The following is a 27,979-nucleotide window of genomic DNA, read 5'->3' as shown; positions in this document are numbered from 1 at the left end:
GCCGGGTATTACAAACCCTGCCACAAGGTTTCCGGTGTTATGGCGACCACCGGCAACATCATCGCTTCAGTCTGGAGAATTTCAGGGCAAGCATTCAGGTAAAACGCCTTTCACTCCAACAGAAAGTGACCACGTGCAGTCCAACCATCGATAGTTAAATATATGCACGTCGGGGGAATTTTAAATATATTTCCCTGCTCGGCTCCAGACACATCGGTGTTAATTCACAGCTTGAATCAACGTGAAGGGAGCCGAGGCTTTGTCAAGAAGTAACGTTAACGGGATGTGTCAGCCGCCACTTCACACACTGGCTTCCAACGAACCGTCAGCACATTGCGGCCCCTGACAAAGACAAAGAGTAAGTCATGGGTTATTATCTCTGTATAACTTATCGCGGCTCGTCACTGACCCGTGCTGGCGGGCTCGCGCCCGTAACGTCTGAAAGATGAGGCGATAAGCGACTCGAACGTTAGTTTGATGCTTGATTTCTGCACATTTGAGCTTTTTTCAGCGTTTACCGGTCAAAGTGATGTTTACTTCTTTCAGAGCCGAAGCACGACAAGTAACGGGATTATATTAAATGCAACCAGCCCCCCCCCCCCCCCGCCCCCCCGAAAAAGTTAGAACGAGCCGTTAAACCGTAATTAGCCGAAAGAAGGGGCTCGTGTTTATGTTTTCCTGTTGTGCTGAGAAGGCATTGAGTTATTTGCACCATCTGCAGTCCTCCTCAGCTCCGTTAGATGTGCAAACAATCAAAAGCAATTGTGACAGAGCACATAGTTTTCTAACTGAAAAACGGTACCTTCTGCAATATTCTTTGTTAATTGATTTCTGTATGAACTTGCAGACTTAAATTGCACGGATCACGGACACTATGATACGACTTGTTTTAGCTACCTGGATCTGCACAGGTCACATTGTTACCAGCTGGCAATTTTCATTTGTTCCTTCAGGCGCAGTTGTGATTGCTCGGACGGGGTCAGGGACTTATCCTCCTCATGAGGCCCTCATATCCCCTGCAGCTACATTCCCACACACTTTCCTGTGTCCACACGCTTGTAAACTGCAGTGTCTGGGATTTGAATTGCAGAGTGCAAGTCTGAGTCTGTGCCTGAGACCTTCTTTTTTTTCTCGTTTTTTACTCCTCAGGGTGCTGTGAAGAGAGGCAGCTATTTCACATGTCTGTGTAATTCTGACTATGATGCTCTTGGTAGCGCTGGGCATCATTTCTTCGTTTGCTGCGGTCCCGACTGAGGAGGCTGAGATCATCGACCACAGAGCACCGGCACCGCTGCTCAACCACAGCTGGACCTCCCTGCCGCCGGAGCACGTTCCCTACTTCCTCTACAACAACAAGAGGGTCGCCAAGCAGTGCCGCCTGGACCCGCTCTGCCCTTTTAAAGTAAGACATGCAACTCGGCGTCAACTTTTCTCCGTTTGAATATTTTCTCAGGGTAGAGCGTGACATTTGAGTGTTGCTTCACTATCGGGAGAATCTCTCAAAAAGCCGTTTTACTGCCAAGTGCTTTGAGATTTAGATCATGACTCACAACCACATGAAACTTGTGTAAATAACTATTATCTTATTATAAGAGATGAATTAGTTTGCCCCTAACTGAAGCTCTGGTTGAGTTGGATTATGTCTGGAGTTTGTAGTAATAAGAGAATGAGAGAAACACATGTTTTAGATACCTACACAAACCCCCCACAAGTGTGTATATATACCCACTTCATACACTTTTTTTTTTTTTTTTTTTTACAGCAGGATGCACTGCGGGATCTGTCTGCCTGTTGGGGCTACGAGAAGAACTGTGATCCGGGGAAGCGCTTTAGCTATCCAGCCTGTACCAAAGCTGACTCTGCATGGTACTGTCCCTCCAATCACATCCACACACCACATGTTCTGATTTCTCTTATATATCCAGTGTCTTATATTACTTCTCATAATTCATGTTACACTGTTTACTTTCTCCATTCTCCTCGCAGACATCCAGGATGTGTCACATGTTCAGTAATTTTAGGTGTCACAAATAATAGGAAGCTTTTATTCATGGTTGTTGAATTTACTAAGTCTCCATTGTTTTTTTTTTATTTAAGTAAACGTGTTCTTACTCATAGCTTGCATTATTGAGTAACCATTAAAGCTGTGCCGTTGCTGATCTGTCAGGGCCCGTTCTCTGGAGGCAGCCCAGGAGCTTTTCTGGAAGCAAGCTGATTTTGGCTACGTCAAGGAGCGCCGCTCTGAGCTCAAAACACTGTGCAAGGCCAGAAAGCCAGTAAGTCTGCCCATTTCCTCAGTTCCCACCGGCCTACCGAGTCAACAGGAAGAAGAAAAAAAACAAAACAAGCAGAAGCAGTGTTGAACAAAAGAGTCTCCAGACAACATACCTGAATATTGGCTTTTCAAACGCAGTATTGTACAATGTCAAGGACGTATAGTAGAGAGACAGCTCTCTAAGGAGTTAATATCACTTGAATATTAAATATGTTTCATTCCTAATATGTTTCTAGGGGGACTCTTCATTGAGATGTAGTAGCCACACTCGCTTCTGTAAGGCAACTAACCTTTACCTGGACCTCCGAAAGCCTCGCAGAAGTCATGAGAGGTCAGTAGATATGAAAGTGACACGTACACAAAATAAACATTAAGCGGACATAAACCCTTTCAACATTGATGTTACAGATACAGGGAGGACTTCATTCAAATGGGTGAGATTGGTGGTTTTTGCAGACTGAACAAGCGATCACTTGCTGTCGGGGGAAAGCACAAGAGCCCCTTACAATCTTGGTGAGTGACTTTGGTATGAGCTCTGAAATTAGTAATGTGAACATAAACATGGAAATGCTTCCTGACCGGGAATCGAACCCATGCCCCGCCAAATCACACCAGGAGACTCTGGGAACTTTTTTTGCTTGACATGCATCCATAGGTCACATTCAGGATTCATGAGGTTCATATGTCTATTTCTTTTTAATGGATTTATGTGGAGGCAAAAATGACACACGAGTTATCTGTTGAGGTGCTTTCCAATTTATTTTTTATAGCATTTCAAGCTTCTGCACCCTCAGGATTATGTTTCTATACACTGAACCCAAGTCTTGAAATCTTAGCTAGGATCAAGAAGACAGGCTACACTACAATGCAAATAGTGATGTCGGAAGATTTTGCCGTGAAAACGCTGGTGACCGTTAGCGTCGCACACTTTCATATATTTTGTAGGAAAAAACTTGTATTTATGTTTTCATGCCTTTTATTTATTTCCAAAGTTAGTAAGTTATTATTTCTTTGTTATTTTTTTAAAATTTGTTGATTAATATTTTCATGTCATTCATGTTTTGAATGATTTGAAGAAACCGGCAGATCAATGACACGGCCAGAGAAGTGACTTTGTTTTGTCAAACATGATAAATGTCGTCTGCCCTTTTCACGTCACTGAATACAATGTAACTGCTGGATCACCACATATAAATTATGTATTTAGGAAAAAACAACTGCTTAGTTCTCCACTTCTACACAATATCTCTCGGGTGTTGTTAAGATCCGGTTTATAAATTACTGGAAAACACATTCCTTCCCCGGAAAGGGGAGACAGTCAGGAATGTGGGGGCTGCCCTCCCCCCCCCCCGCGCCTCTCTTTTGTCTTCCGTCCTTTGTCCTCTGGAGGACAAGCGGGCCAGTGGCGCAATGGATAACGCGTCTGACTACGGATCAGAAGATTCCAGGTTCGACTCCTGGCTGGCTCGTAGTTTTCCTGCTGCGCATTTTCTAGCGATTTGATAATCTCTTATTTTTACGCCCAACAGGTCAAACTTATTGAAATGAAGAACATCAGAAGATGTAACACTTTTATACATGTACCATACTTCCCCTTCTTATATACAGTCTATAGTTTGAACAGAGGACACACTGCTGCAGGTCTGCCAGAGGCCTCTAAATACCACACATTAAAAGCAGGATGCGCTTCCTTACTAAACGTCTTTATTATACTCGTTCCAATCTTTTTTTTTTTTTCAAGATGTTTTAATTGCAAGCAAATACTCGCATCACTTTTACCAATTCCCTGTCAATATTACTGCATTTTTGTGAATTGCTGTCTGTCAAAACTGGTTGATGCTTCCCCTGGCAACCGCCAAAGTCAGACATTTTCCAATATTACACTCATAATCATATTAGGACTTCTATCTGCTTTGAAGAAGTCAGATTTGGGTTGTAATGTTTGTTCCCATGGCCTGCCACAATGTTAAGGCCACATTTGTAACTAGTTACGATACTAAACGTATGTTCTGTGCCGTTTCTGTAGGTATGCTGAGCTGCAGTCATACACAGAGCTGGACTTTCATCCCATACAGGATGGACACTGTGATGTTGTCATTGAAAAGCCCTCTGTTTTCATGAAACTTGATGCTGGTAGGCAATAAACATTTGCATGACTGAATTGTCAGGTAATTATAATGACTCTATTTATATGTTATCCATTTTAGTGCTGGCCTCTGTCAGCCCAATCTGGCTTGCAAGAAAATTACAGTGGCAAAAAAAGCAGGAGTTACATTTGCACCCGATACGCCCCTAGTTACAGTAGTTCTCATACCGTGGGTGGTATATTCTAATGTGCCTGCATGGGTCATAGAAAGGGGAGCAAAATATAAATACCCTGTGGAATCACGTGCTTTCTGATGCAGGAAGCCAACAATAAACTGTCTTTTTATATTTTATTTGATGTGGATTGAGTGGACTTCCTCATACCCATACACACAAGCACTGATATGCCCCACTTAGCTTTAAGTTTTTAAGTAGCTAAAACATTTACACAGGCACAACAATACACAGGCTCTTATGAACAATGCGGGATAGCAAGGATTCTACTCACACTTTTATATGAAACAAAGAAATGTATTGAGAGCTTGAGGATTCCACGTCTTTTAGTTACCAGGCCTAAAACAGTCCGACGTTCACTGAAATAATACTTGTGTGTTTTCCCAACAGGGGTGAACATGTACCACCATTTCTGTGACTTTGTCAACCTCTACATCTCCCAGCACATAAACAACTCCTTCAGCTCCGATATCAACATCATCATGTGGGACACGGTGGGTACCTGACGTCTCCCATCACACATTCAGTAGAGGCAAGGGTGTAATAGAGACGCATATTTTAATTTGTTGTTTCTATTTCATGTCAATCAGCACGTACTGTACCCTGTGGCAATAAAACACGAGGCAGATTATTTCATTTGTCCCGCTGCTACAACCGGATTGGTGACTCCCTCCTTTTGCTCACTTAAGAAATACATGAATAGTCACACATTGGATCTGTTCCTGGGTCACGAGGTGCGACTTTAGATCTCAAAATGCTGTAAAACACTCTGACGTTATTGTTCAAAATAACATCGAATCCAAGCCACACAAAAGTTAAGTTCTACAACACAGCGGGAAAAGCCAAACTAATCTGTCTCTAATTTTGTTTAACGAGTCGGTGGCATATGTGCCCGATCGACGGTAGACATCGCAGGGAAACAGCAGTTGGAAAAACAGTGCTTTGCACACAGCTTTATCCGGCCCTTGTTCCCCTCACTGTGCACAGTGTGGAGGAGGAACAGGGGAAGACAGAAAAGTGACAGGGAGAAGGAAAGCGGTGACCTTTCAGCACGAGCTGCACACTGGAGCAGCGGCAGCCCATCAGATTGTAGCGTGATAACAGATTGTGTGTAAAGCCACAGCTTCGGAGAAATGCAACCCACAGAGTTTGAAAACAGATGTCACAGCCTGGCTCCGCTTGCGGCTGTAGTTGATTCAAATTTTATTGGTTTATTTTTCGTTTCAGATGTAACATTCATTTGATCGACATTTGTCCCTTTCTTTTTTTATGTCTTTTCCCAGAGTGTTTACGGTTATGGTGATCTGTTCAGTGAAACATGGAGGGCCTTCTCAGACGATGACATCATCCACTTGAAGACGTATGACTTGAAAAGAGTAGGTGTAGTGTCACCTCTGTGGGGTCATTGTTCATTTATTTTTTTATACTAAAGGATCTTATTGCTCCCTTAAATGTATTTGTTTTGTATAACCACCCAAATCTGGTTGGTTGTCCCTGTGGGACCAGGTTGGACGTTTACTCGAAAAATCGTGTGTTTAGTGTATATGTACTATATTTGTACTGTACACTATATAAGAGAGACTCTGAAGTTGAACAGAAATTATATTTCATTAGACAAGGTTACAATTATGTTTTATATGTTGTATATCGCCTGATTGCACGAACACTCATCATGATCTATTCACTATTTTCCACAGGTATGTTTTAAAGACGCCTTCTTCTCCCTCCTTCCAAGAATGAGATACGGCCTCTTTTACAATACGCCTCTTGTAAGTTCCACGTATTGATGTGTGTGTGTGTGTGTGTGTGTGTGTTGCCACCGACCAGATGAACCTTACATGTACTTGCTTCCAAAAAAGTCTCACTCAATATTGCTTTGGTTGTGCTTTTGTGTGTTTTTATCTCACATTTTGTGGTAGACATAAACAATGGCAGAAAGTGGTTTAGTCCTAAACGTGCAAGTCAAATATTTATGTGATGTATTCAAAGGCTCAGCATGTGCTCACGCTATTTAAATGATAATTTCAAGATGATACCATGTAAATATGTATTGTCCTGTGGTTGCGGCCTTGGGGTGTGAAATATTGATAGCTCCGCCTCAAGCTGATGCTTTTGATTGCCTCAGCAGCAGCTCATGTCATGTTTACATTCATGTGTTCATATTTACAGCTGCACTGCAGCAGTGTATTTGACTTGAGATATGCTGAGGCTCATACGATATTAGACCCAGGGAGATTAGAAATATTCGTACAATGGTCAGGGCCCCAGTGTGTTGCATGTTTTTCATCTCAACCCAGTGGAATGTAGATGTGTGATGTAATTCAATTCCTTTCAAAATCAGTCAATTTTCTGCGAATGAAAAATCTTTTTGCATGACCATACACAGACAAAGTAATCATTTAAATTTAAATTTTTTAACTGAATGCACTTATGAAAAATAAATACTATGTACACTTTCTGTGTTGATGTCAGGTGTCAGACTGCTACAGTGAAGGGATGTTTAGGGCCTTCTCCCAGCACGTCCTTCATCGACTGAACATCCCACGAGAGGGGCCTAAGGTACGGAGAACGTCATGAACACATTTATAATCCAATACAAGAGTAAGACAGCTAGACATTGGTGATGTTTACGTTCACTGCCGTTGACAGTCTTCTGTCGAGCCTCCCGAGGATGATATGGAAACATTGAAGCCCCCCCCCCTGCACCCTCATACCTAAAAATCAGTAGACATCATATAATGGGGCATATACCCCACCCTAATCTGTCCATCCTGACACATTGAGATCAGTGATGATATTGACCCCTCCCCACCCCTACCAGCTGCAGTAGGGGGGGTGCAGTGTCTCACAGCTCAGCTAATCTTCACCATTTATTCTGGTTTATTTGTCTTTGAAGAATGTTTATTTCTGCCAAGTAAGTGCTTATGTCTTGACAAAATATGGATGGTGATGTCTCTGTAAGTCCCTGGTGGTCTAGTGGTTAGGATTCGGCGCTCTCACCGCCGCGGCCCGGGTTCGATTCCCGGTCAGGGAACATGATGTTTTTAGGCGCTTGTTTATTTCAAGTGAAGGTAGCTTGTCACCTCACATACATAAATAACAAAGTCAATGAAATCGTATAGTCTGGATTCCTGCTGGTTTGGTGCCTTCCTTATGCATGTACCAAAATAACATGAGACAGTAGCAACTGGCTAAGAGTGCTAACAGAACTTTCCTAATGAAGTATTCATTTTTGATAACAGAACCTTTTCAAGCAGCTGTTGATTTTTTTCGCTTTATAACAGAATAGAAAATAGATAATCAGTTAATTTGAGCTGTCGACATCTGTAAAAGCCATTACATCTTATTAATGTTTTGGAAATCAAGTTAAACAGAAACAGCGAATTTCTTTTCGTTGAAAACATTTTTTGACATGAAACTGATCTGAAAAAAAATGACACTGAAAAAAAATGAAATACAAGATTGCATTGCTATATTGGTAATAAAACATGGTAACCATTTTATGATTTCAGTGGAAAATATCGTTTATAAGCAAAAGATCAGGTACTTAAAGTAAATATTATGCTGACCGGCAGAATGAGCAACCGTGTGTGATGAAGAGCTGCGTCTCTACACGCGCCGCGACTCTCTGCAATCAGACTTCCCTGATTTCATTGCCTCGATAAACCCCGGGGAAGAATTCCTCAGCGACTGTACCCTTCTAGGTCTGAAAGATGGATGTGCACACTTGAATACTGCCACAGCCACTTCCTCATTCATCCTACTTCTTCAGGGCTTTTCAAAGGTGTCTTATGATCCCAGGTTTGAAGCACTTGAACGTATCTTTATGACCAGCAAAGCCCGATAGCTTCTCCCGTCCTGTAGAGCAGCTCATTGGGTATTCATGGACTTCGCTGGAAATATGCTTTTTTTTCGACGAGACATGCGGCTGATGGCTCTAACAGGCCTGCGGCTGAACGAGAGGCCATCACTGCCATGACCCTCCTTCTTTCATCTCTAGATTAATGGCACAGCCAGAGACTCACACTGCTGCTCGCCTCGGTTGTGTCCGACTCACCCGCCTCACCCGCCTCACCCGCCCCGCTCCTCTCATCCCACACTACAATCTGCCCAGTCCTGGTCTTTTTCAGAATTGAACCCCTTTTTTTCAATTCTTTTAAAAAATGTATTAAAAAAAGAGAATAAATTAGGTCTGTTTTAAATACATTTGTGTTCACTGCCTCTATAGTGAGGTGTTGAAAATGTGGCTCCATAATTGTGTACAACAGATATGCTGTGGGTGTCATTCATTCTGATTTAAAGATAATGAAGTCATAATCATTATAGTTTATTCTGTTGATTTATTTATATGTTATTAACACAACTGAACACAAGGTGGCAGTAGAAGAATATGTATTACATCATCACACTGTATAAACTAATAAGAACACATCAGAAAACCAATCCTCTGGTTCCACTTGTAAAAATACAAATTGATGTGCTTTTATTTCACGCGTGTGCTGTACAAAATACACATTTTAAACCGGGGCTCTTACCAGCCGCCTATCTTTTCTGCCCTTGGCTGATTGATTATGGGGCGCATTGCTGTTTTCAGGAGGGGCGTGTTCGTGTCACCCTGCTGGCCCGCAGCACAGAATACAGAAGGATATTAAACCAAGTGGAGGTGAGTGAAGCACCAGCCTCCCTCCTCCTCTCTGTCCCTCAACTTTCTTATAGTAGCTCTTTCTGCTCCATCCTGTCCTTTTTCTTCTCTTCTCTGTCTTTAACTCTCTCTCTCTCTCTCTCTCGTGCTTTGTTTACGTCTCTCTCTCTCTCTTGTCCCTACTCAACTCTCTCACGCCCTCAGCTCCTCCTTTCCACCATTGATTTACTGCCCACATCTGTTAAGTGCCTATTTAAAATTGTATTTGCTATAAACAGTTCAAGTAAAAAGGCTGGTGATTTAGATGGACCCTGCCAATAATTGTTTGCTGTCTCATTGATCAGAGACCACATGCCTCTATTGTTGTTACAGCTGGTAAATGCCCTCAAGACTGTTCCTTTACTGGAGGTCAACGTGGTGGACTACAAATACAAGTGAGTTGCGGAGTGTTTGTCACAGTTCTACGGGAGGTATTCGCTGCAGCTACGCACCGGTCACCAATGCAACAAGTGCTGTACGTGTTATAGTAACAGTATTTCCGCAATGAAGATGATTGACATGTGACCCACCGACTGTCTTTCAGGGACGTCCCCTTTCTGGTGCAGTTGAGGATCACCAGTAACTCTGACATCTTTATTGGGATGCACGGGGCGGGTCTCACACACCTCCTCTTCCTCCCCGACTGGGCAGTAGTCTTTGAGCTGTGAGTGACATTTTGTGTGTGTGTGTGTGTGTGTGTGTGTGTGTGTGTGTGTGTGTGTGTGTGTGTGTGTGTGTGTGTGTGTGAAAAAAGGCTGACAGGGAGGCAGGGAGCGCGATGGCAGCGTGCTGCGCCCAAAGTAGCCCTCAGACACTTGACTTTGACATACTGTCTAATTAACCAGCCATTCATCACACCTGGCTACTCCGGGGAGAAGAGCTTTTGCGAGGATGTGTGTGTCATCGAGAGAGAATGATCACGTGTGGGGATTTTTCGTGGGCACTTGTGATGAGACAGACACAGAATGAGCACCACGGTGTGTGCATACAGCTATAAAGAGAAAGAGAGAAAGAGAAAGATTGAGCACAAAAGAAGGAAAGTGGGGCAGACCGGGGAGAGCAAGAGATAAAGTGTGTGCATCTGTCCCTCCCAGATATAATTGTCAGGATGAGAGCTGCTATCGAGATTTGGCTCGGCTTCGGGGCATTCGATACGTGACTTGGCAGAAAATGGACAAAGTGCACCCACAGGACACGGTAGGGGAAACTCCCGCACCAGCCATTAGCTCTCAGGGCCCTCAGTGTGAGCCTTCTCAATTCACCTCACCTTCATCTTCACACACTTACACTCTGATTGCGCTCATTTCTTATGGGCAAATTAAAGGCTTTGTAAAAAAGCGCACTCCGTTCCTGGCGTGTGGCGTGTCCCTCGTCACCTTATTGCAAGGACCTCCTGACAACACAAAGACACACATTTAAGTGCTTTTATGTGTCCCTTTACCGTATACATGTTTCTCCATCGCCTCCCTCAGGGTCACCATCCAACCCTCGGGGACCATCCAAAGTTTACCAACTACTCCTTCGATGTGGGGGAGTTCATGCGCCTCGTGCTGGAGGCAGCGGAACACGTCACCCGTCATCCCAAATGGCAGCACCGTGTCCTCCACGATGAACTCTAGAGTCCCCGCGAGTGTGGGACACAGACATCCGCCCAGTGAAGCCCTGTGAACACGAACCTGACGTTTTTTTGGGGGGGATCTGAAGACCTCTTACCGTTGAGTCATTTTAAATGAAGAGTGTCCTCTTCCGATAGTGGTTCCGGTGGTTTGTCACCTCATTTCTCCGCTGCTTTGGAGAGGTCTGGTTGAGTGAAAGTATGAATGGCGGAAGACTCAGGGTTGAATAGCCTCCACCAGGTCTTATTAGTGTCAAATCAGTTAAAAGACGAGGCGTGTGCATGCAGTCACAGCATCTGGAGAGCGATAAGATGTGTCCTGTGTTTCCTCATTACCGCCGCTGCGTCTACTTCATTCCACGCCGACAAAGTTAGCTAATGAACAGCTGTTACTGCGTCCCTTCACACATCCTGTCACATTTCATCAGTGTCACCTTGATGCCAGCCCCTCTGAGCTATTGATAATCCCACCAAAGTTTCTGAGCATCCAGCACTACTCCAGCCTGATGTGACGAGCAGTGTTCACACCCTGGATTCACGCAGTAACAGCTTTTTTGCTTTTAGTTTGACATTTGAATTGAAGTTTTTGAAGAATTTCTAATAGTGATTGACAAGATTCTGTCTTTCTTAATAGTTAACATGATGTTCTTCTAAAATTGTAACATTTGTTATTTAAACGTGTATGTTTGTTGGTTTGATGCATTGTCAGTATTGGTAAAATGACCAGGGTGCTGCTGGTGACCTTTTACCTTTTTTTTAGGCTTGTGAATGTTAGATTTTATATTTTAGGTAAATTTGACTGAAGTAGAAATAAGCACAATCGGTATTCAGTCTGATGCAATGCGAAGGAGTATTTTGAGCGTTATGTTTTATTTATCAATGATTTCTCTTTGGTCAGGTCTTAGCTTGACTCATAGGAGATTTCATATTCAAAAGCTGTGAAATATTATAAAATAAATGATGCTTAAAAATGCTGAAGAATGTCTTCCTTTCTATGCTTGCCAAATCAGATCAGAAATTTCATTCAAATCTAAATTTAGTATATAATTTTTTGAAGTCTGACCTTGGAGGGGACAACCTGGAATTGGAGGTTCCTCACAAAAGGGCAATTGTCCAGTTTTTACTGTCACCATAATAAATCTGAATGACCTCAAAAACGACTTAGTGAAAAGTGACGCATTGGCGCCACAAGGGGGCAGTACAACATCACATATGAGGCCTGTGCCGAACGCTCGTCCCTGACAGACTTTGTCCAAACAATGTTTAGGGTGAGAACAATTCATTCCCAAACACATCCAGTGGGTCATGATAAGTCACTGTTTGTTCAAGTGTTTGCTCCAATATCACAGGTTTGATGTCAGACCGCGCTTCGGCCCACTTTATTGGGGGTATTGACAGACACTGGGTCTATCTTGGATGGACACTATTTATGGCCGTGCTCGGGTTTCTGCCAGTGACCTCGTAAAGAAATGAAGAATCTCAATGCGGGAGGGTGGGTGTGGGGATCAAAAGCAGAGGAACCAAGATGTCTATTTCCATTGACCTCCATGGCGCCTTTTTTTTTTTTTTTTTCACAGCGCAAAGTGTATCCAAAGTGGAGCACTTGAGCAGAAGAGATGACGTGAGATGCCTATCGGATCACCTAACCCACCATTCATTTTCAAGGGGAAAGCTGGGAATTCTTTGGTGGTGTGGAGGCTCCCTTATGAACCGGCGCCCGTCGACGCGTCAGGACAGAAGAGCTGATTGTAAGAAAGGGCTGAGGTGTAATCACTGCGGTGGAAGCTGTGAGTAAAGTCATTATCGCTTTTGAGCTGTTATTCACACTTTACAATTAGGAGTTGTTTTGGCGCGTTGTTATTCCATAATGTGATATATCTCACTTTAGCTGCTTGGTTTGACTGTTTGTGCCCTATTTTAAGTTTGTTTGACATCTTCGCCGCCTCTGCAGTGCTATTCTGAATATTCTGCTCAGTCCACACCAATATGTGTTGGCTTTATTTCTTTAATTATAGCCCAAAGGTCATTAATCTTTGCATTTTACAATGTGACCATTGGCATGATTTAACTAACCTCAAATGAAAAACAGCTGAATTCGGACAAATCCATCTCAACCTGGCGATTTCACCGTGGCTACTTTTCCAGGCATCCCACCTGCACAAAGTAGCTCAGCGTCTCTCACAGGGATAAATACAAGAATATCGATTCAGGAGGAAGGAATATGCCTCAAGTTGTCAGCAGATATTTCCTTAATGTTTTTGCCTCCCCTGGGTGAAGGTTATTGGGGGAACAATCCCAAAGGAGATCCTATAACCACACTCCTCTGATACTTGACACGCTAAGAAGACTAGCCTGCTTTTATCCTTTCCACAACCTACGGAATGAGGCTTAGACCTAATAACTTTCCATTTTGGATTCAGAGTAAAACCCCTTAAATGGATGCATGCTGCTCAACGTTAAGGAAACGGATGGCTCTGTAACACTTACAAATGTGATGGGAAGTATTAGAAAGCAAATTGCATTTCAATTTGCTCAATATCACACTTTCAAGTCTGTGTTTACGTCACATGATGTGGTTTCCTCTGACACCACCTGGCCCCTCTGAGGTAGAACAGATGAGATAAGTGCTGTGGGCCGTTGGAGCCATTAGCTGCCTCACTTTGAGATAAAAAGCCTCGGATCCCCATTGTGACACACATGTTCAGTAGACACAACCACGTGCCGGTGCAAACTGGATGTATTATGTTTTATCGAGTTGCTGGTGTTTTTTCCCCTCTTCACGCACACTTGACACAGTTCATCTGCTTTTGTTTGTTATGCCTGCAAAACCGGATAAGCTACTTGACAGCAAAGTAAGCTAAAAGAGAAGAACAGTGACAGGAAAGTCTGGAGCTGTCCAGCGTCCTGAATTTAAATGCGGCGCATCTGGCCCTGTCCATGGTGCTGAAACTAGGATATTTAGTTTATTGTTTGTTATTAAATTCTATATCTGAATCCCGCTTTCACGCCTGTGACTAGTAGCAGCTCTAGTGTTTGAGTCTCAGCTCAAAGTCATGCAGACACAGGTCTAGAAAAATGGTCATAGGGTAGGACTGTGCCATACAACTAAGATAAATGCCATGTTTTAGTCTTAGAATTTGTTATATTTATATGTTGCTTGCTTCGGTAATTTAAAAGTGGCGAGTTTTTAAAGGAAAACAAGGAAAACAAGGAAAACAAGGAGGACATCTGAACGTATCGGATACTCCTCACCTTGGGTCGTTAGCAGGCATCGACCTCTTCTAGGCCTTAACGACTGCAAATACAGCGCAAAGCAATCAATCGCCATCAACACACTAGAATATTCTAGGGATGGAATAATTGATAGGCCGTCTCCTGGTGCGTAACGGAGAAGCGGCGGTGATTAAATTCTGTTTAACATCGCGGTGGGAGGGGGTTAGATTTACACCGTCCGCGCGTATTAGCTGAGTACAAGCCCAAGTATTGATATCCAGACGCCATCAGTAACATGACCGAAGTGTGGTGGCGGGGTGGGATATTGTCTGATGAGCAGGGGCCATTGGCTAGTGCACATCGAACAGTCCCCGGACCCTTCCTCCACCCAACACTCACAAGTTCAAGTAATGGGCTGTGAACTGTCAAGACTTTCACTATTAGCGGAGAGCCTAACCATTTGATTAAACACCAACACGATCCGATGTAATATGTGACAATCTGAACCGGTGCGTGGTCAGGTGATCACCGAAAAATACTGCAACCTCTGCATCTCTTGTACGTTTTGAGTTGAATTGATAAACCATTACACAAAATTACAAAACACAAAGTTAATCATTCCACAACGACACTATATGACCTGTTAAGATGTCCCCCTCAAACATTCTTTACTTGTGAACTACATGACATCAGTGAGAGAGAGAGAGAGAGAGAGAGAGAGAGAGAGGTGTGCGTGGGAGCTGGTGAACTGGGCGGGCACTGTTGCGCGTGTCCTGAATGGGGAAGACAGGCTCGCATCGCATTTCTCCAATGTCCAATCGATCCCCGCTCGGGAGGCGCGGCGGGAGCGCAACTATCACTCTGGCATCACCATCAGTTGCTCTCCGGCGACTTTAACGCCTCCGCGTGACAGTCACGCGCAGAGCGGATGAACTAGTGTGGAGTGGTCGCGAGAGACATCAGCCCAGTGTCTCTTTGGGGGAATTACGCACTTTTGACGACTTTCTCCCGAGTGTGGTTTTGAGATGGGACGCGGCACGACAATGGCGCACTGGAGCACATCGCTATTGCGCGAGTTCTGTTTCTTCACCCGGCTCCGGGAGACTGGTGTTCTGGCGCTGCAGTAGCCCCCCTCAACCCCGTGCATCAGCGTGTTTGTGCCCGGGCTGCGGGAACTAGACGGGAGGCTCAGAAGGATTGCCCCGCTCAGTGGAAACACTGGGGAGTTGAAGCCGAAAGTGGAAAAGCGCTCAACTATATCACCTGGATCCTTTACAACAACACGCGATCATGACATCGAGTTTATAGAATTAGGTAAGGTGGTGTTTTTTTTCATTTCCATTCAATCAGTATTTACATTTTAATTCCGTGGCGCACGGCCAGTAGGCTAATGGAACAAAGATGGGGTCAGAGGCGTACTTTGGCTGTCGAAATGTGGAACATTTTATTCGACCAGCAGAGAGAGAGGGTGGGGGGTGCGGGGGGGGGCTGAAACAACTTTGATGTGCTTGTCAGCGCGCAGCAGCACACACCTTTACCGAGGAGCGATCTAAAAAAAAAAAATCAGGATCAGGATTTCCCAACAAAACCCTGCGACCTCAAATTCCCTCCACTCCTCCGGCCCGTGGTGGCCATGCGTAAAAATGCACCTCATGATGAGCCGATTCAAACGTCCGTCCTTCCCCGCAGAGCGTGACTAGCGCGCGCCGTCGGGTAGAGATTGATGCGGTGCTTTTGCAGCTGTGATGTTAAATAAGCGATCGGTCGAAGCTCGGCGCTGCTCAGTGCCTATTGAGTGATCTCCGAGACTGATCCGCTGACCGGGCTCTTTTTATGTGCCTCTCTAATCGCTTTGCATGGATCCTGACCGGCTGGGAATAGAGAGGAGAGCGCGCGGAGCTCAGCCATATGGGATAGAAATGTGGTGCTGCCGGGCTCTCCTGTATTGCGCACGGAGGCATCGAGGTGTGTGAAGGAACCTAATCAACGAACACTATTTTGCTCACATACTGGCACACACTCACGCCCCCCCCCCCCCTCTCTCTCTCTCTCTCTCTCTCTCACATGCGCACACAAAACTGGTTGTGTGTGTGTGTGGGGAGGGGGGGGGGGAAGCTACTTGGTGCATCTTAATAGGCGCAGTAATGAGAGCTAACCCTATCCTGTTGTAATTGTTAGTCATCCATGTCTCAACCCCTCCCTCTCCCATCCTCTCATTACCTCCCTCTCCATTCGCTTACATCTCTCGTTGTTCCGCTGCTCAACTCTGCAATTTGTACAGTAAAGAGTGTAGTTATTTCCCCATTGTTTTTTAGCGCGTGGCACTGGCAGAAAATGGTGCCATTAGTGTGACAGGGCGGACCGGAGAGGGAAGGGGAGAGGGGCAAGGGAGACGGGAGGGAGTGAGGGGAGAGGGGAGAGAGGGAGAGGAGAGCTGGGTGGAGAGGATCCGTCCAGAGACTTAATTCTCATTGACAGTCACATTAACACAGGAACAGCACTCTTAATCCTGGGGAGATTACTCCCTCTAACCTGACCCCCTGCCACCCAGCCACACACCCAGCCACACACCCAGCCACACACACAGCCACACACACACACACACACACACACACACACACACACACACACACACACACACACACACACACACACACACACACACACACACACACACTGTATTTGTCTGTATTTGTCACCTTTTTCCATCTCACACCCAACCGCCCTCCCACTGCACTTTTTGCAGACCCCCTTCTTGCAAACACACAGGCAGAGATTCACACACTTGGCAATTACTCCCCAATCCTCCATGCTCTCCTTCCCCCCGAATGCCTCCCCCGCACACCCCACCGCCTCCTATAGTAGCTCCCAGCGGTGGGACAGAGGCCCTCAGAGGGCCATTTGTCTCGAGATGTCTCAACAGTGTCCAATACTCACCCCACAGAGGGCTGTTTAGAATGACTGGCTGGGAATGCGGGGGAATGGATTGCGTGCATTGGTGATCGGTGCATGAGGACACGGCCAAGCAGAGGGGCGATGGACGGCAGCGAGGAGACCGGAGAGCGCGGGAGGCGAGAGAAATGAGCTGGAGAGACAGAAAACATATTTGTGAGAGATGAGGCAGAGGAGAGAGACAGCGTCGGCGTGCCAGTGTGTTTAAGGAACTCGGCACAAAGAGAATCCTGTGAATCTATGTGCGCTTGATCATGTGTAAGGGAGAGAATGTGAAAGCCGTTCTGGACGATCTGCTGGATGAATAAACCTGCGGATCAGGCTTGTGGGAGTGGTGAGGTGACAGCAGCATGACAGCTTGGAGATCACCTCCACACACACACACACACACACACACACACACACACACACACACACACACACACACACACACACACACACACACACACACACACACACACACACACACACACACACACACTTACATTAACAGGTTGACTGTGATGAATGGATATTTCCCAACTGAGGGGAGGGTGGAGGAGCGGCCTGCTTTCATGTCATGGACGGAACGTTGGAGAAAGGTGTCCCATTTGTAAATGACAGTGTCCTGGACAGCTTTTCACCTCTGAGTGTATTGAGTCAGAGATCATGAATAGGCTTCATGCAGAAGCAGCAGACAGTAACGTCTTCACACATGAAATTAGGTTCAGAGAATCTGTGCCCATGCAGTGATATCTCTTCTCAGAAAGGTGATCCGTGACTCTAATGGAGAAACAAGTGATGTTAGATCAATCGATCGCGAGTGTGTATCTGCTTCATGTTTCAATCACAAAAACAGATAGAGGTCACCACCATACTAAAAGAAAAGGGGAAAGGTTCACATGTTGCTGACAGACAACAGTGGAAACATGTGAGACCTTGTAACGGTGTTTCCCCAACCATTAAAACAGGAGAAAGTGTGCAAAAAAAAAGAGAATTACACATCTTTTTACATTTCTTTTTTGTTATTTTTCCATGCACGGCAGTTCCACACTGACATGAATATGTCGTGAATGTCCGTATGACGCTCGCAACAGCGGGACAGAGTAGTGTGGTTCGAACCGTTAGCCCGACTACTACCCCCCTCCCCCCCCTCCCTGAAATTGTAAACCTAGAGAAAACACTGAACCGTGTGTCTTATACACCAAGTTTAGGCCTCAAAAAATGAAGGAAATCCTTTTCCACCTCCTCGGCTGCATTGTCGCACGTCAGCAATTAATTGACATGCAGGGTGGAAACGACAAACTCGTGAGTTGATGAAAACATCACTGTTGGCCAAATATAAATGTAATCGTAGACAAGAACTGCTATCCGTCAATTTTTGACATCATTGCAATAATCCTTTTTTCACTATCACAACCGACGCTGCAGGAGCAGGCATCACACACCAAACAATATGAGCGCAATTGAGTAACTACATATACGGCCCTAGTTTACCCACATGACTGCACACGTCAATATAAATGACTAACGGTTGAAGAAGCGATCTCTGGTGTCCTTTAAGCAAAGGTGTGGTGATGACTTTGGCCTTTTGCTTTCCCTCAGCAATCATTTTGCAAGAGCAGGGAAGGTCTCATTTTGCAGCGCCACAGCTGTGAGTGTTCCTTGTCTTTCATTCTGCCCCCCTGTCAGTAAGTCATCAGTGAGAGCAAGGCCCCCGCCGTCACACCGATCACACCCTCTCTAATTCCCCCCCCCCATCAGGTCTTGCTTTGATTGACGGCTCGTAGCGCCACGTGGCGTCCCCTATGTCCGGAGACGGCAGAGACGGGCAAAGCATATGTACTGCTGATCTGATTGAAAGTAGCTTATTGCGAGTTCGTGGATTGAAGAGTCCATCTTTTTCCATTTAGAGGTGGTCTTTTTGTACCATTTCAATCATTTTTTTTAAAACTAATTCATTTTGTAATTCAATATTAGTCAATATGGGTTTTGGGGAGGCCTTGGCCTTTTTGTGAAAAAAGAAAATAACATCACTTCTCTGGGCTCAAGGTGATTGCTCCACAGCTCCAACTCACTTTGACCATGACAAATCTCCCAAAGTGGTAGTAATGATTGTAATTGAACAGGCACAGTTCCTTCCCACGGTGCTCTATCCATCACCTTGGATGCAATCTGCTGCCTTCACTCGTGTGTGTGTGTGTGTACGTACGTATTCATGTATGTCAGTCTGTTCGCGCCCCTCTGGCAGCTGGCAGATGCACTGGTAACTGTGAGCGACAGTGTTATGGTATTTGTGGGATTATGAAAAGCTCCCAGCATGCTCTGCAGCGTGGGTCCACTGTGAAGTTGTAGAGCGGAAGTGGTGCTGTGGTGGCGGAGCCCGGGGCGCTCATGACAGCAGCCCCCCCCCAAACAGCACTGCGCCTGTAGGCCATGAAGTTTGGGAGGGGATGGAGGGAGTAAACAACAGAGAGGAAGTCAGGGCCTGATGTGTGTATTAGCTGAGGTGGATTGAATGGGTAGTCGGGACTGAAGGGAAATCTGTCAAAGCAGTGAGTGAGTGTGTGTCACTGTGTATGTCAGTGCACACAGTTAGTTTAGGTTTGTGTGTGTGAGTGTGTGTGTGTCTGTGTGTGTGCTAGAGGTGATGGCTCTGTAATAAAAACAGCAGGCAGCCAGTGGTCGAGGGTCCCTCTTGGTGGGCGTCTGATGTCAGTCACCAGCACACGATAGACTCCCGTGGGGGTGGCTGCTCGGATGAGGATGAATTACAATTTTGTGTGTGTGTGTGTGTGTGTGTGTGTTTGTATTGCTATCTTTTAAATTGTATTTTAATTGGTGTTGTTGAAGGTCAATTACAAGCCTTAATTCTTGTGTTCTTTTATTTATCACAGTGCAGGGATAAAAATCACTTCATATAGTCATGCTATTGAGACTCACCTCCCCAAATGGAAAAAATCCAGATGTTTTGGTTTAGACTTTTTAGGCTGCTCGGAGGTTTATGCATGCCGTGGATATGAATGAGGTTGGTAGGTCTCCAGAGTATCGATGTGAGTCAATGCAATATTCTTCTGAATGATTAAAAAAAAGGTTGTGCGTGTGGTGAGAATCTACCAGCAAGAGAACATTCATATTCACCTGTTTTTGTATCCGCTGTTCCCGATGTCCATGTACGGCCCTTGAATGGGACTGTTTTGTGTGTGTATGTGTGTTTTGTGCGTGTGTGTTTGTGTTTGTGTGTGACACAGAGAGCGGGTTAAAGGCCCGGCTTGTCTCAGGGGAGCAGAGTGATATGGTGTCATGCTCCGGAGGCCCACAGACAAATTAATTCACTTATTGACACTGCTGACACGTCTCAGTGACTTTGTAAAATGAACAATTGATCAGTCTTTCTCTCTCCCAGCGCTCTCTGTCTCACGCCTCTCTCTCACTGTATTTCCTCCCTCCCTCCCTTCCTCCTTTCCTCCTTCCTTCTCTGCCGTTTCCTCCCGCAGACCACTCTCCAACTCCTCTCGTCTGCAGCTTTGTCCCTTTCCCTTCTTTTGGCTCCTTTTCTCCTTTTCACTTGTGTCGAGCGCTCCCTCGTTTTTTGGGGTAGCCAATTGACAGCCGCGGCACGTAAGGTAATTAATATAATTACGCGCAGGCTGGTCATTAGCAGCAGAGGGGACTGATATCATCAAGATGCCGGTTTGTGTGGGTTTCCGTGCGTGTGTGCGGATGTGCAGGGAAGGGGAGGAGAGGATGTGAAAGCAGCTTGTGGGTCTCATTGTCCATTCATTTCGAGCTGTTCTGTGAAAGCGATGTGGGGCCAAGAGTTGAGTGTTTGTCCAGCTCCGCTCTCATGGCCAGAGGAGTAGCTAACTGCAGCCCTGCCAGGGCTCATAGAAAATCAAAGCAGGCTTCACATCAAGGTTGTTTATTTTCCATTAATCATAATTTGGGCACAAAGCGCAGTGAATGGCTGCTGCTCCTGGGAGACTCGCAGTCAGGGCCTCGGCGGGCTTTTGTTTGGCTCCGGGCCGACCTCCGATACCAGCAGCCCCCGAGGAAAGTGTCCAGTCGGGGTAGAAAATACACTGCCACACACACACACATGCATTTTTTTCATCATCTCTCCTTTATACCGCTCCTCCTTATTATCCCTGTAGATTTGGAGAAGGGGAGAAATAAGGGAGAATAAAGGAGGGAAAATAAGGGAAGAACAGAAAGAAGCACAAAAGAGTTGGTTTGCCATTACTGTTTACGCTCTGTTTTACTTACTCTATGCAAATAATACATTTAGCATAATTTTCTTGTAAATAATTCCCATCTGGGTCCTAATAAAAAAGGTAGGCAAGCCAGGAACTTGACATTTGTGTTGGATTGTGTGAACAAAATGTGCAGTGGTTTTTAAATCCTTGTTGAAGGGAACGTTGCCGTAGTCCTCGTAGGGAGGAAGGCAGATCAGTGGTGTAAACAGAGAGCTTACTGCGTGAACAGAACAGTACATAGAGATTTCACTTCACTTTTTCTAAATCACACTGTTTACCTTTCTCTTCTCTTTCTTTTTTTTTTTTTTTCCTCATCCCAAAAGTGAGCTGCAGTCAGCACGGATAAAAAAGGAGTTACAACGGGAGGAAGGCATCAACATTGTCAGAGCAGGGAAGGAGGAAAGAAACCTGCTAAAGGTGTGCGCGTGTGTGTGTGTGTGTGTGTGTGTGTGTGTGTTCAACCGTCTGAAAGTGTCTCCTTTACTTTCCACCTTTCCATCCATCTTCCAGTGCTGAGGGACACTGACTTTTAATGGCCTTTTATTGCTTCATTAGAGTGTGGCGCGGATTTACAGCGCGGGCCCTGCCCCTGTCCGTGAGCGGCTCCGAGGAGCGTCGCTCTGATCTACGTCGCCCGACGCTGCCTGTCTGGGTCCCACACAGGAAACCAGGGGCCGGGCCCCCCCCGGCCGCAGACTTGTTGTGTTGGCGTGCTAATATTCGTCAGCGCGTCCGTGCTTTTTCTCCCGTTGCGTAGAACAACCAACGACCTTCGTACGAAAAACAAATACTCCAGGGGACAGGGATGAGAGAGAGAGAGAGAGTGGAAGTGAGGAGTCGTGTGAAAACGCACTTTTTCCAACACAAAGACACACACACACATATATGCCGTGGTCACCGGATCCTGACATGGCGGCTTGTGCAACAAGGTGGGATTCGGATTTAAGTGCAGGCCGATCAATTGAGCTGTAATGGTACCGTAGCGCCACGGCCATTCTCTGAACTCCTGCAGTCAATACCAGACTCAGGTAATGGCCCCGAAGTCTTGCCCCCACATCTTCTCTTCTGCCGGTCTCCCCACCTGACCATTCCACCAAACACAGGGTCGTCCACTTTATTGCTTGTTGCTTTATTGGAGGAAGCAATACGGGTGGGGGGGGGAGTATGGATGGATGGCAATAAACAGGCGCAATGTTATTTTGTGTCTCTCCCATGACTTCTGACCTTTTTACTTTCTAAAAAAGTTTAAGAAATATGGTTGTTTTCATACAGATTCCATAAAGACTATATATTATATATATATATATATATATATATATATATATATATATATATACATATATATTTGTTCATGCTAGTTTGAAAGTAAGTATTTGTGTCACGTATGACAGAAACAAAAGAATAATAATAAAAAAGCAGTATTATTATTATTTCATATATAGTATTAGTATAATATTGTGTGATGTCAGCGCAAGCACTTAATGTCATTTATGTACTATTTAATTATATACAGCGTGTATCAAAGTACATGCAGAATATTTCACAGCGAGCAGCATACGGTACTGGATCAAAGGCTGATTCAGACAAATATATAGCAGCACAACTTTAGACGTCCCTCACTGAATGTTAATGCTCCGCATATCGGGAGGAATGTGAAACGCTTCACGTGAGGTTCCATTGGGCTTTGTGCCTTTTGTCCGTTTCATTACAATATCTTTCCGCCTTAGGGAGATGCACTTTGTTTCACACTGATAGGCCTTTTTGTCTGCTCCGCCTGTGTCTGGGCTCAGAAGAATCGGTGCTCAGAGATACGGGCGTGATGCTGGTGTGATCTCCAACCTCAATGCCTTTCTATTGTTCACGCACGCAAACCGGGAGCTTAATCAAAACCCATGTGATCAAAACACAAATTAAATTACTTGGGTTGTTTCAGGGTTTGGGATCAAGACATTTTGTTTATATATTTAGATTTATTTAACTATTTATTACAAATTACTTTTCCATATAAATAACTTTATTATTTACTACTTAAAACTATTGATGTCTATGTATAAAAAAAACAGCCTTTAGAGCATTAGGGCACATCAATCATTTGCACAAAACACAGACCAACTGAGTGAGCTGCTGTTACAGTAGAGGACCCACTGTATCCGTCCTGTTGTAGTGAAATACATTTCTGGACCAAACATTTTCTTTGAAGAAATCCTTACTGAATGGATTTTTTTTTGGTAATGTATATTTAATTTACAATGGAAATCAAATTGCAGGTTTTCAGACTGTTTTTTTCCTCCCTCAGAAGACAAACAACAAGAGTCATCCGATATTTAAAATACCATAATTATGAGTATGCGTGAGCTTAATTTATCAAGTCATCTACGCTTTTGTCGAGTACAGAATCACCAAAAGTGACATTCATTTTTCAGGCAGTCGTCTTCCTTTTTTTTCCTTTTCAACCTTGAGTAGACAAAACAACAGAGGTCAGCCGGGTCATCGGCCTAGAGCTCCTAAATGACCTGAAGAAGTATAGACGGTTTAGCGAGTAGTTGTTAAAACACCTTCCAGTGGCCTAAAGTATTAAACGAATCGACCTAATAGCCGACATCATCATCCTGGGGTGGCCTGAGGAGGCTAAATCAATATTGCCACACAATCTGAACCAGAATACATTTGTCAAAGTCTTTAATAAAGTCTGATAAACAGCACTTAAAGAAATGCAATTTATCTAATTAGAGATAACGTATTGATTTAAGTAAAACAAGGCGGGGATATTAAATGAAGCCCAATGACTTACGCTGTCACAAGTGATGTGGCCGTTTCTATTCTTCGCAGAAGCTCAGTCCTTCCTCTGCTAAACTTCCCGTATCGTCCCTGACGAACAAAAGTGTCAGCAACATCCCCGTCATGCAGAAAGCATCTCACTGCTTCATACTCGATGCAAAGCATACACACGTGTTTTTTTCTACTGTGACAGGTGAGGTCACAAAGCTTCTGTGAGCATCACATGGTGACATTGCCGTTTGTGAGCGTGCGTGTGTGTGTGTGAGCGTGCATGTGCGCTCGCTGAGTGCCGGGTGATGATGCTGTTTGGATGCAGGGCACACAGATATATTTGTGGCCGAGGTGGGATTGTCTCGTTGCATGTCAATGAGAGCCCGTGTCACTCCTGTGTGATTACTCCAAGGAATGACACAAATCAGCCCTTCAGCCCCACAGGGACACACACACACACACACAGAGATGAGGGGGCGACTGGGTCAAAGGAGGAGGAGGAGGAGGAGGGATCATTTCAGAAAGAGCGAGACTTGATGTTCCCGGATAATCTTGAGCATGTCTGTGCTCTGTTTGTTAATGGCTGTGCGAGTGTGTGCACACTAGTCCGCCGCCGAATCCAACAGCTCCGCGCAGCAGCGATGGCCAGCTGAGCCGCACACACACACACACACACACACACACACACACACACACCTCTACCTTGAAACTTTTTGGTTACATGGATGTTTTGTGTGAGATTGTATCTGCTTCATGCGCATCGCCAGAGATTGTTGTTGATTTGTATCACTTTGTTTGTATGTGTGAGACGCCGTAGAGGTGACAGCGCCGCCGCTGTGACTGATGGGACGGTTTGTCCCTGAAGTCCCGACGAGACCGAGTTGCATCTGGAGACCGCAGGCGCGCGCACACACGTACACAACCTTGCACACACACACACACACACACACACACACACTACTGTGCTCTTTTAATGAGTGTATCACAGAACAAAGCTGATAAAAATGTGTGCCACGGTCCGGCCTTTAAAAAGAGAATAAGGAATGGGCCACGGTGCTGCTATGCAGCATGCTTAATCAAACTGCACACACAGCACATGCACCTTGCAAACTTTCACATACTGCACTGGAATGAAACACACACACACACACAGACAGGCACGGGTATACATCATGCATATGCATATGCATATGCTTTCTATGTGCACAAATTGCACTTATGCAGAATGGTTTCCGGACCCTGGGTCTTCTGGATCTGGGTTTAGCTCGTGGCAGTTGCTGTTGGTTTGTTGCCCACCAGGGGGCAGTGGCACTACACCGCCGGCTCGGATGAAGCTGCCACATTCCCAGGAAGGGTCTGAGAATTGCAGCGGACTGAGCTGCATATCAATGAGTCATGATGAATAATGAAGGTTCGGAGGGAAGAACATTTTGTTATTAATGTGAATCTGTTGTCTTTCATTTAGACCGCGGGTTCGTCCTTTTGTAAAGAGAGGTGTGTTGACATTCTCGGCGGCGGCATGGTAATTTACTTGTTAGTGTGTTTGTGTGTGTGTGTGTGTGTGTGTGTGTGTGAAAGAGAGAGTGAGAGTGTACACCAGAAGCTGTCACTCAGCTGTAATTAGGAAGAGTCTCTCCTGCTGTCCTACAGCACTGTTTTAATTTACCTCACAAACACTGTGCAAATGTACTCTATGTGTGTGTGTGTGTGTGTGTGTGTGTGTGTGTTTGTTGGTGTGTGTGGAACGTCCACTTGTGTTAATGGCTTGTTTAATCATCTGAATTGCTGCTGTATAATGTTAAAGCTAGTAAACTTTTCTGCATGTTTTTTATAAATATTTTTACATGTATTCATATCAATTAAAGTTTTCTTGTATACAGTGTGTTTGTGCGCTCACGACACAGAATGGGGGAGTGTGTGTGACTTAGAGCGGAGATCACATTTGGCCTGAGGGTAGGTGAACGTATTGTAAACAATGGATCTAACAGAATCTAGGCCTTCACATCTCTAACGCGTGTGTGTGTGTGTGTGTGTATGTGTGTTTGTGTGCGCGTCTGTGTGTGTGTGTGTGTGTTTTGTGTAGACCTTCATACAAGGCCATTGGAGGCCACTGAGGAACCCCAAGGCAGGCTGGCCTCTCTGACCGGGTGTCTTTGTACCTCCTCTCTCCAGGGTCTTCTTCTGTTTGAGGCGAGGAAGAGGAGAAGCAGCAGCAGCAGCACCAGGAGGAGGAGGGGGAGGAGGAGGAGGGGAGCTAAGGTGTGCGTGTTTGCAGCCATGGCCTGTGTACCCTGTCCATAGAGGATCTACTCAGTGGAAGACAGATCAGAGAAGACAGAGACAGCCAACAGGTGAGACGGCACATAACAAACAACATCTACTGCCTCAACTAATGATTAGTTACACAATTAGTCTTTTTTTCTAAAAAGGTTCATTGTTTAAGTGATGAAATGTTAGGAAATGAATGAAGGTGCTAGCTTAATCTTCAAATACCAAGTTTACAGTAAAGGATATAAAAGCAGAAAATATTCACACTTTAGGAACGATAACCAACAATTGTGCTTGAAAGATTAACCTAAAGGGTTAATAGTAGCTTCCGAACCGCAAAAGGCCTGGAACAATTGATCAGCAAAATTAATCAGCAGCATTTTTGATCATTTATTGTTGATTGCTTCAGTCATATGTAACTGTTACAACTGGCATAAAAAGAGGTAGCAGAAATATCATTTTGTTTTCGGCGGTAGGTCAAACAAAGCAATTCACAGACGTCCCCTCTGGGAAAGTCATGTGATGGATGATTTTTTAAGTCTTTTGACATTTTACACACAAACGATAGATCATAAAAATAAATTGCAGACTGATCAATGATGAAAAAGAGTGATTAGTTGCAGCCCTAATGCAAATATTACGATTTCTGAGCTGAGCTTTCTGAGGCTCTGAGCTGAGCCTCGTGTTACTCATGCAGTCGGCTTTTCTGTAATTGTCTGCTGCCGGAGGAAAATTGGAGGAATTCATCCTAATATGATACTAATAGGCATAAAAGGATGCTGGTAACATCCTGTCATTGTGCCGCCGAGGTAGCTCTACGCACATCATGTGTGCCTGTGCTGGCTGCACAGAATATTTTTTCTCAGTTCTGTTCTGTTCTCGAGGTCGTCCCTTTTTCCTTCGACCTTTGCCAGCTCGCCTTTTACATTGTTTCAGCTTGTTTGAAAGCAATGTCTTCTGTTTGCTGTGCTCTTTTGCCTCGTATATCTTTTTTTTTTTATTGACAAATGGCAAATTATTCTCATGCCCTCTCCGTCCTCTCTTCCCTTGGCTTCCTCTTTGCCCCTCACTCTCCTCTTTCCCTCTCTCAGGATGCGTCTGTGGGGGAGGTCAGCTTGGCCTGTGCAGGTGGCCTTCCTCGTTGCCTTGGTGATGCTCTTCGTCGACCCGGTGTCCGCTGGCAGCCGTGACCATCGGGGACCGACAGGTACAACAGGTCTTGCTCTGAACCCCTCCTGCAAACGCCACAAGAGGTTAATTACGCTGCCACTGCAACGGTGCGACACGTGCTCCCCGGGCCCAGTCGCTGACTGAGACATCGCGACTCTTCTCTGTCCCTCACTGTGACATAATGTAATCCAGACAAGGCACCTCGCTTTGGGCTCGGATGCAAAACACGCCCCCTGTTTGAATGATCGAGCCCTTCCAGATACAAATGGCGCTTGAGCTGTCAGGAGCTGTCAACACAAACGGAGCAGAGCGAGTGTGATCCGATCTCTGCCGACGAGCAGCGGTGCAGGGCCGATGGCGCTGTTCTCCGCCGGCTTAATTCTCAGCGATTTCCAAGGCCTGGAGACAAGCAGCCACCCGACCAAAAATGACCAACGCTGTCTTGTTAATATTTTATCGGGACTGGCTGCAGGGACAGTAGT

The 27,979-nt window shown here is 45.2% G+C and overlaps 2 protein-coding genes and 2 non-coding genes across 7 annotated transcripts in view; all 4 read left to right on the top strand.

The window, feature by feature from the left end:
* Nucleotides 1-22: 22 nt before the first annotated feature.
* eogt (EGF domain-specific O-linked N-acetylglucosamine (GlcNAc) transferase) lies at nt 23-11,828 on the top strand. 3 transcript variants are annotated; one of them, XM_037448480.2, is made up of 17 exons: nt 24-98; nt 209-358; nt 1,150-1,402; nt 1,766-1,866; nt 2,168-2,276; nt 2,512-2,606; nt 2,684-2,788; nt 4,302-4,408; nt 4,985-5,088; nt 5,878-5,970; nt 6,292-6,363; nt 7,067-7,153; nt 9,189-9,257; nt 9,609-9,670; nt 9,820-9,939; nt 10,370-10,472; nt 10,748-11,828. In XM_037448480.2, exons 3-17 carry the CDS (start codon nt 1,199-1,201, stop codon nt 10,892-10,894), a joined length of 1,578 nt encoding a protein of 525 aa, XP_037304377.2. In that variant the 5' UTR covers nt 24-98; nt 209-358; nt 1,150-1,198; the 3' UTR covers nt 10,895-11,828. The 3 variants fall into 3 exon arrangements, with proteins under 3 accessions (XP_037304376.2, XP_037304377.2, XP_037304373.2); XM_037448476.2 differs by having other exon boundaries at nt 1,763-1,866; XM_037448479.2 differs by lacking the exon at nt 209-358 and having other exon boundaries at nt 23-98; nt 1,763-1,866.
* trnar-acg (transfer RNA arginine (anticodon ACG)) lies at nt 3,672-3,744 on the top strand. Its single transcript has one exon. It is a non-coding gene; the product is annotated as a tRNA-Arg (tRNA).
* trnae-cuc (transfer RNA glutamic acid (anticodon CUC)) lies at nt 7,557-7,628 on the top strand. The gene has a single exon. It is a non-coding gene; the product is annotated as a tRNA-Glu (tRNA).
* A 3,097-nt stretch (nt 11,829-14,925) lies between the features above and the next one.
* The window catches only part of tafa4b (TAFA chemokine like family member 4b), a 30,311-nt gene continuing 17,257 nt past the window's right edge, over nt 14,926-27,979 (top strand). The window contains exons 1-4 of one of the 2 annotated variants that reach the window (XM_037448546.2): nt 14,926-15,417; nt 21,614-21,707; nt 26,232-26,410; nt 27,419-27,534. In XM_037448546.2, coding sequence (XP_037304443.2) covers nt 27,420-27,534 — 115 coding nt within the window. In that variant the 5' untranslated portion in view covers nt 14,926-15,417; nt 21,614-21,707; nt 26,232-26,410; nt 27,419. The remainder of the gene's footprint in view (nt 15,418-21,613; nt 21,708-26,231; nt 26,411-27,418; nt 27,535-27,979) is intronic. The other variant, XM_037448545.2, reaches the window with a different exon arrangement.

Source organism: Pungitius pungitius, chromosome 8 (assembly GCF_949316345.1).
Source record: "Pungitius pungitius chromosome 8, fPunPun2.1, whole genome shotgun sequence".
In the NCBI taxonomy this organism is placed as follows: domain Eukaryota; kingdom Metazoa; phylum Chordata; class Actinopteri; order Perciformes; family Gasterosteidae; genus Pungitius; species Pungitius pungitius.
The sequence above is the reverse complement of the archived record's forward strand: the minus strand, read 5'-3'. Positions and strand labels throughout refer to the sequence as shown.

Excerpts from the sequence above, each read along its gene's own strand:
- eogt (XM_037448479.2), top strand. The coding sequence starts at position 1,199 with ATGATGCTCTTGGTAGCGCTGGGCATCATTTCTTCGTTTGCTGCGGTC. Across the intron at positions 2,789-4,301 it reads AAGAGCCCCTTACAATCTTG|GTATGCTGAGCTGCAGTCAT; the intron begins GTGAGTGACTTT and ends CCGTTTCTGTAG. Across the intron at positions 6,364-7,066 it reads TCTTTTACAATACGCCTCTT|GTGTCAGACTGCTACAGTGA; the intron begins GTAAGTTCCACG and ends TGTTGATGTCAG.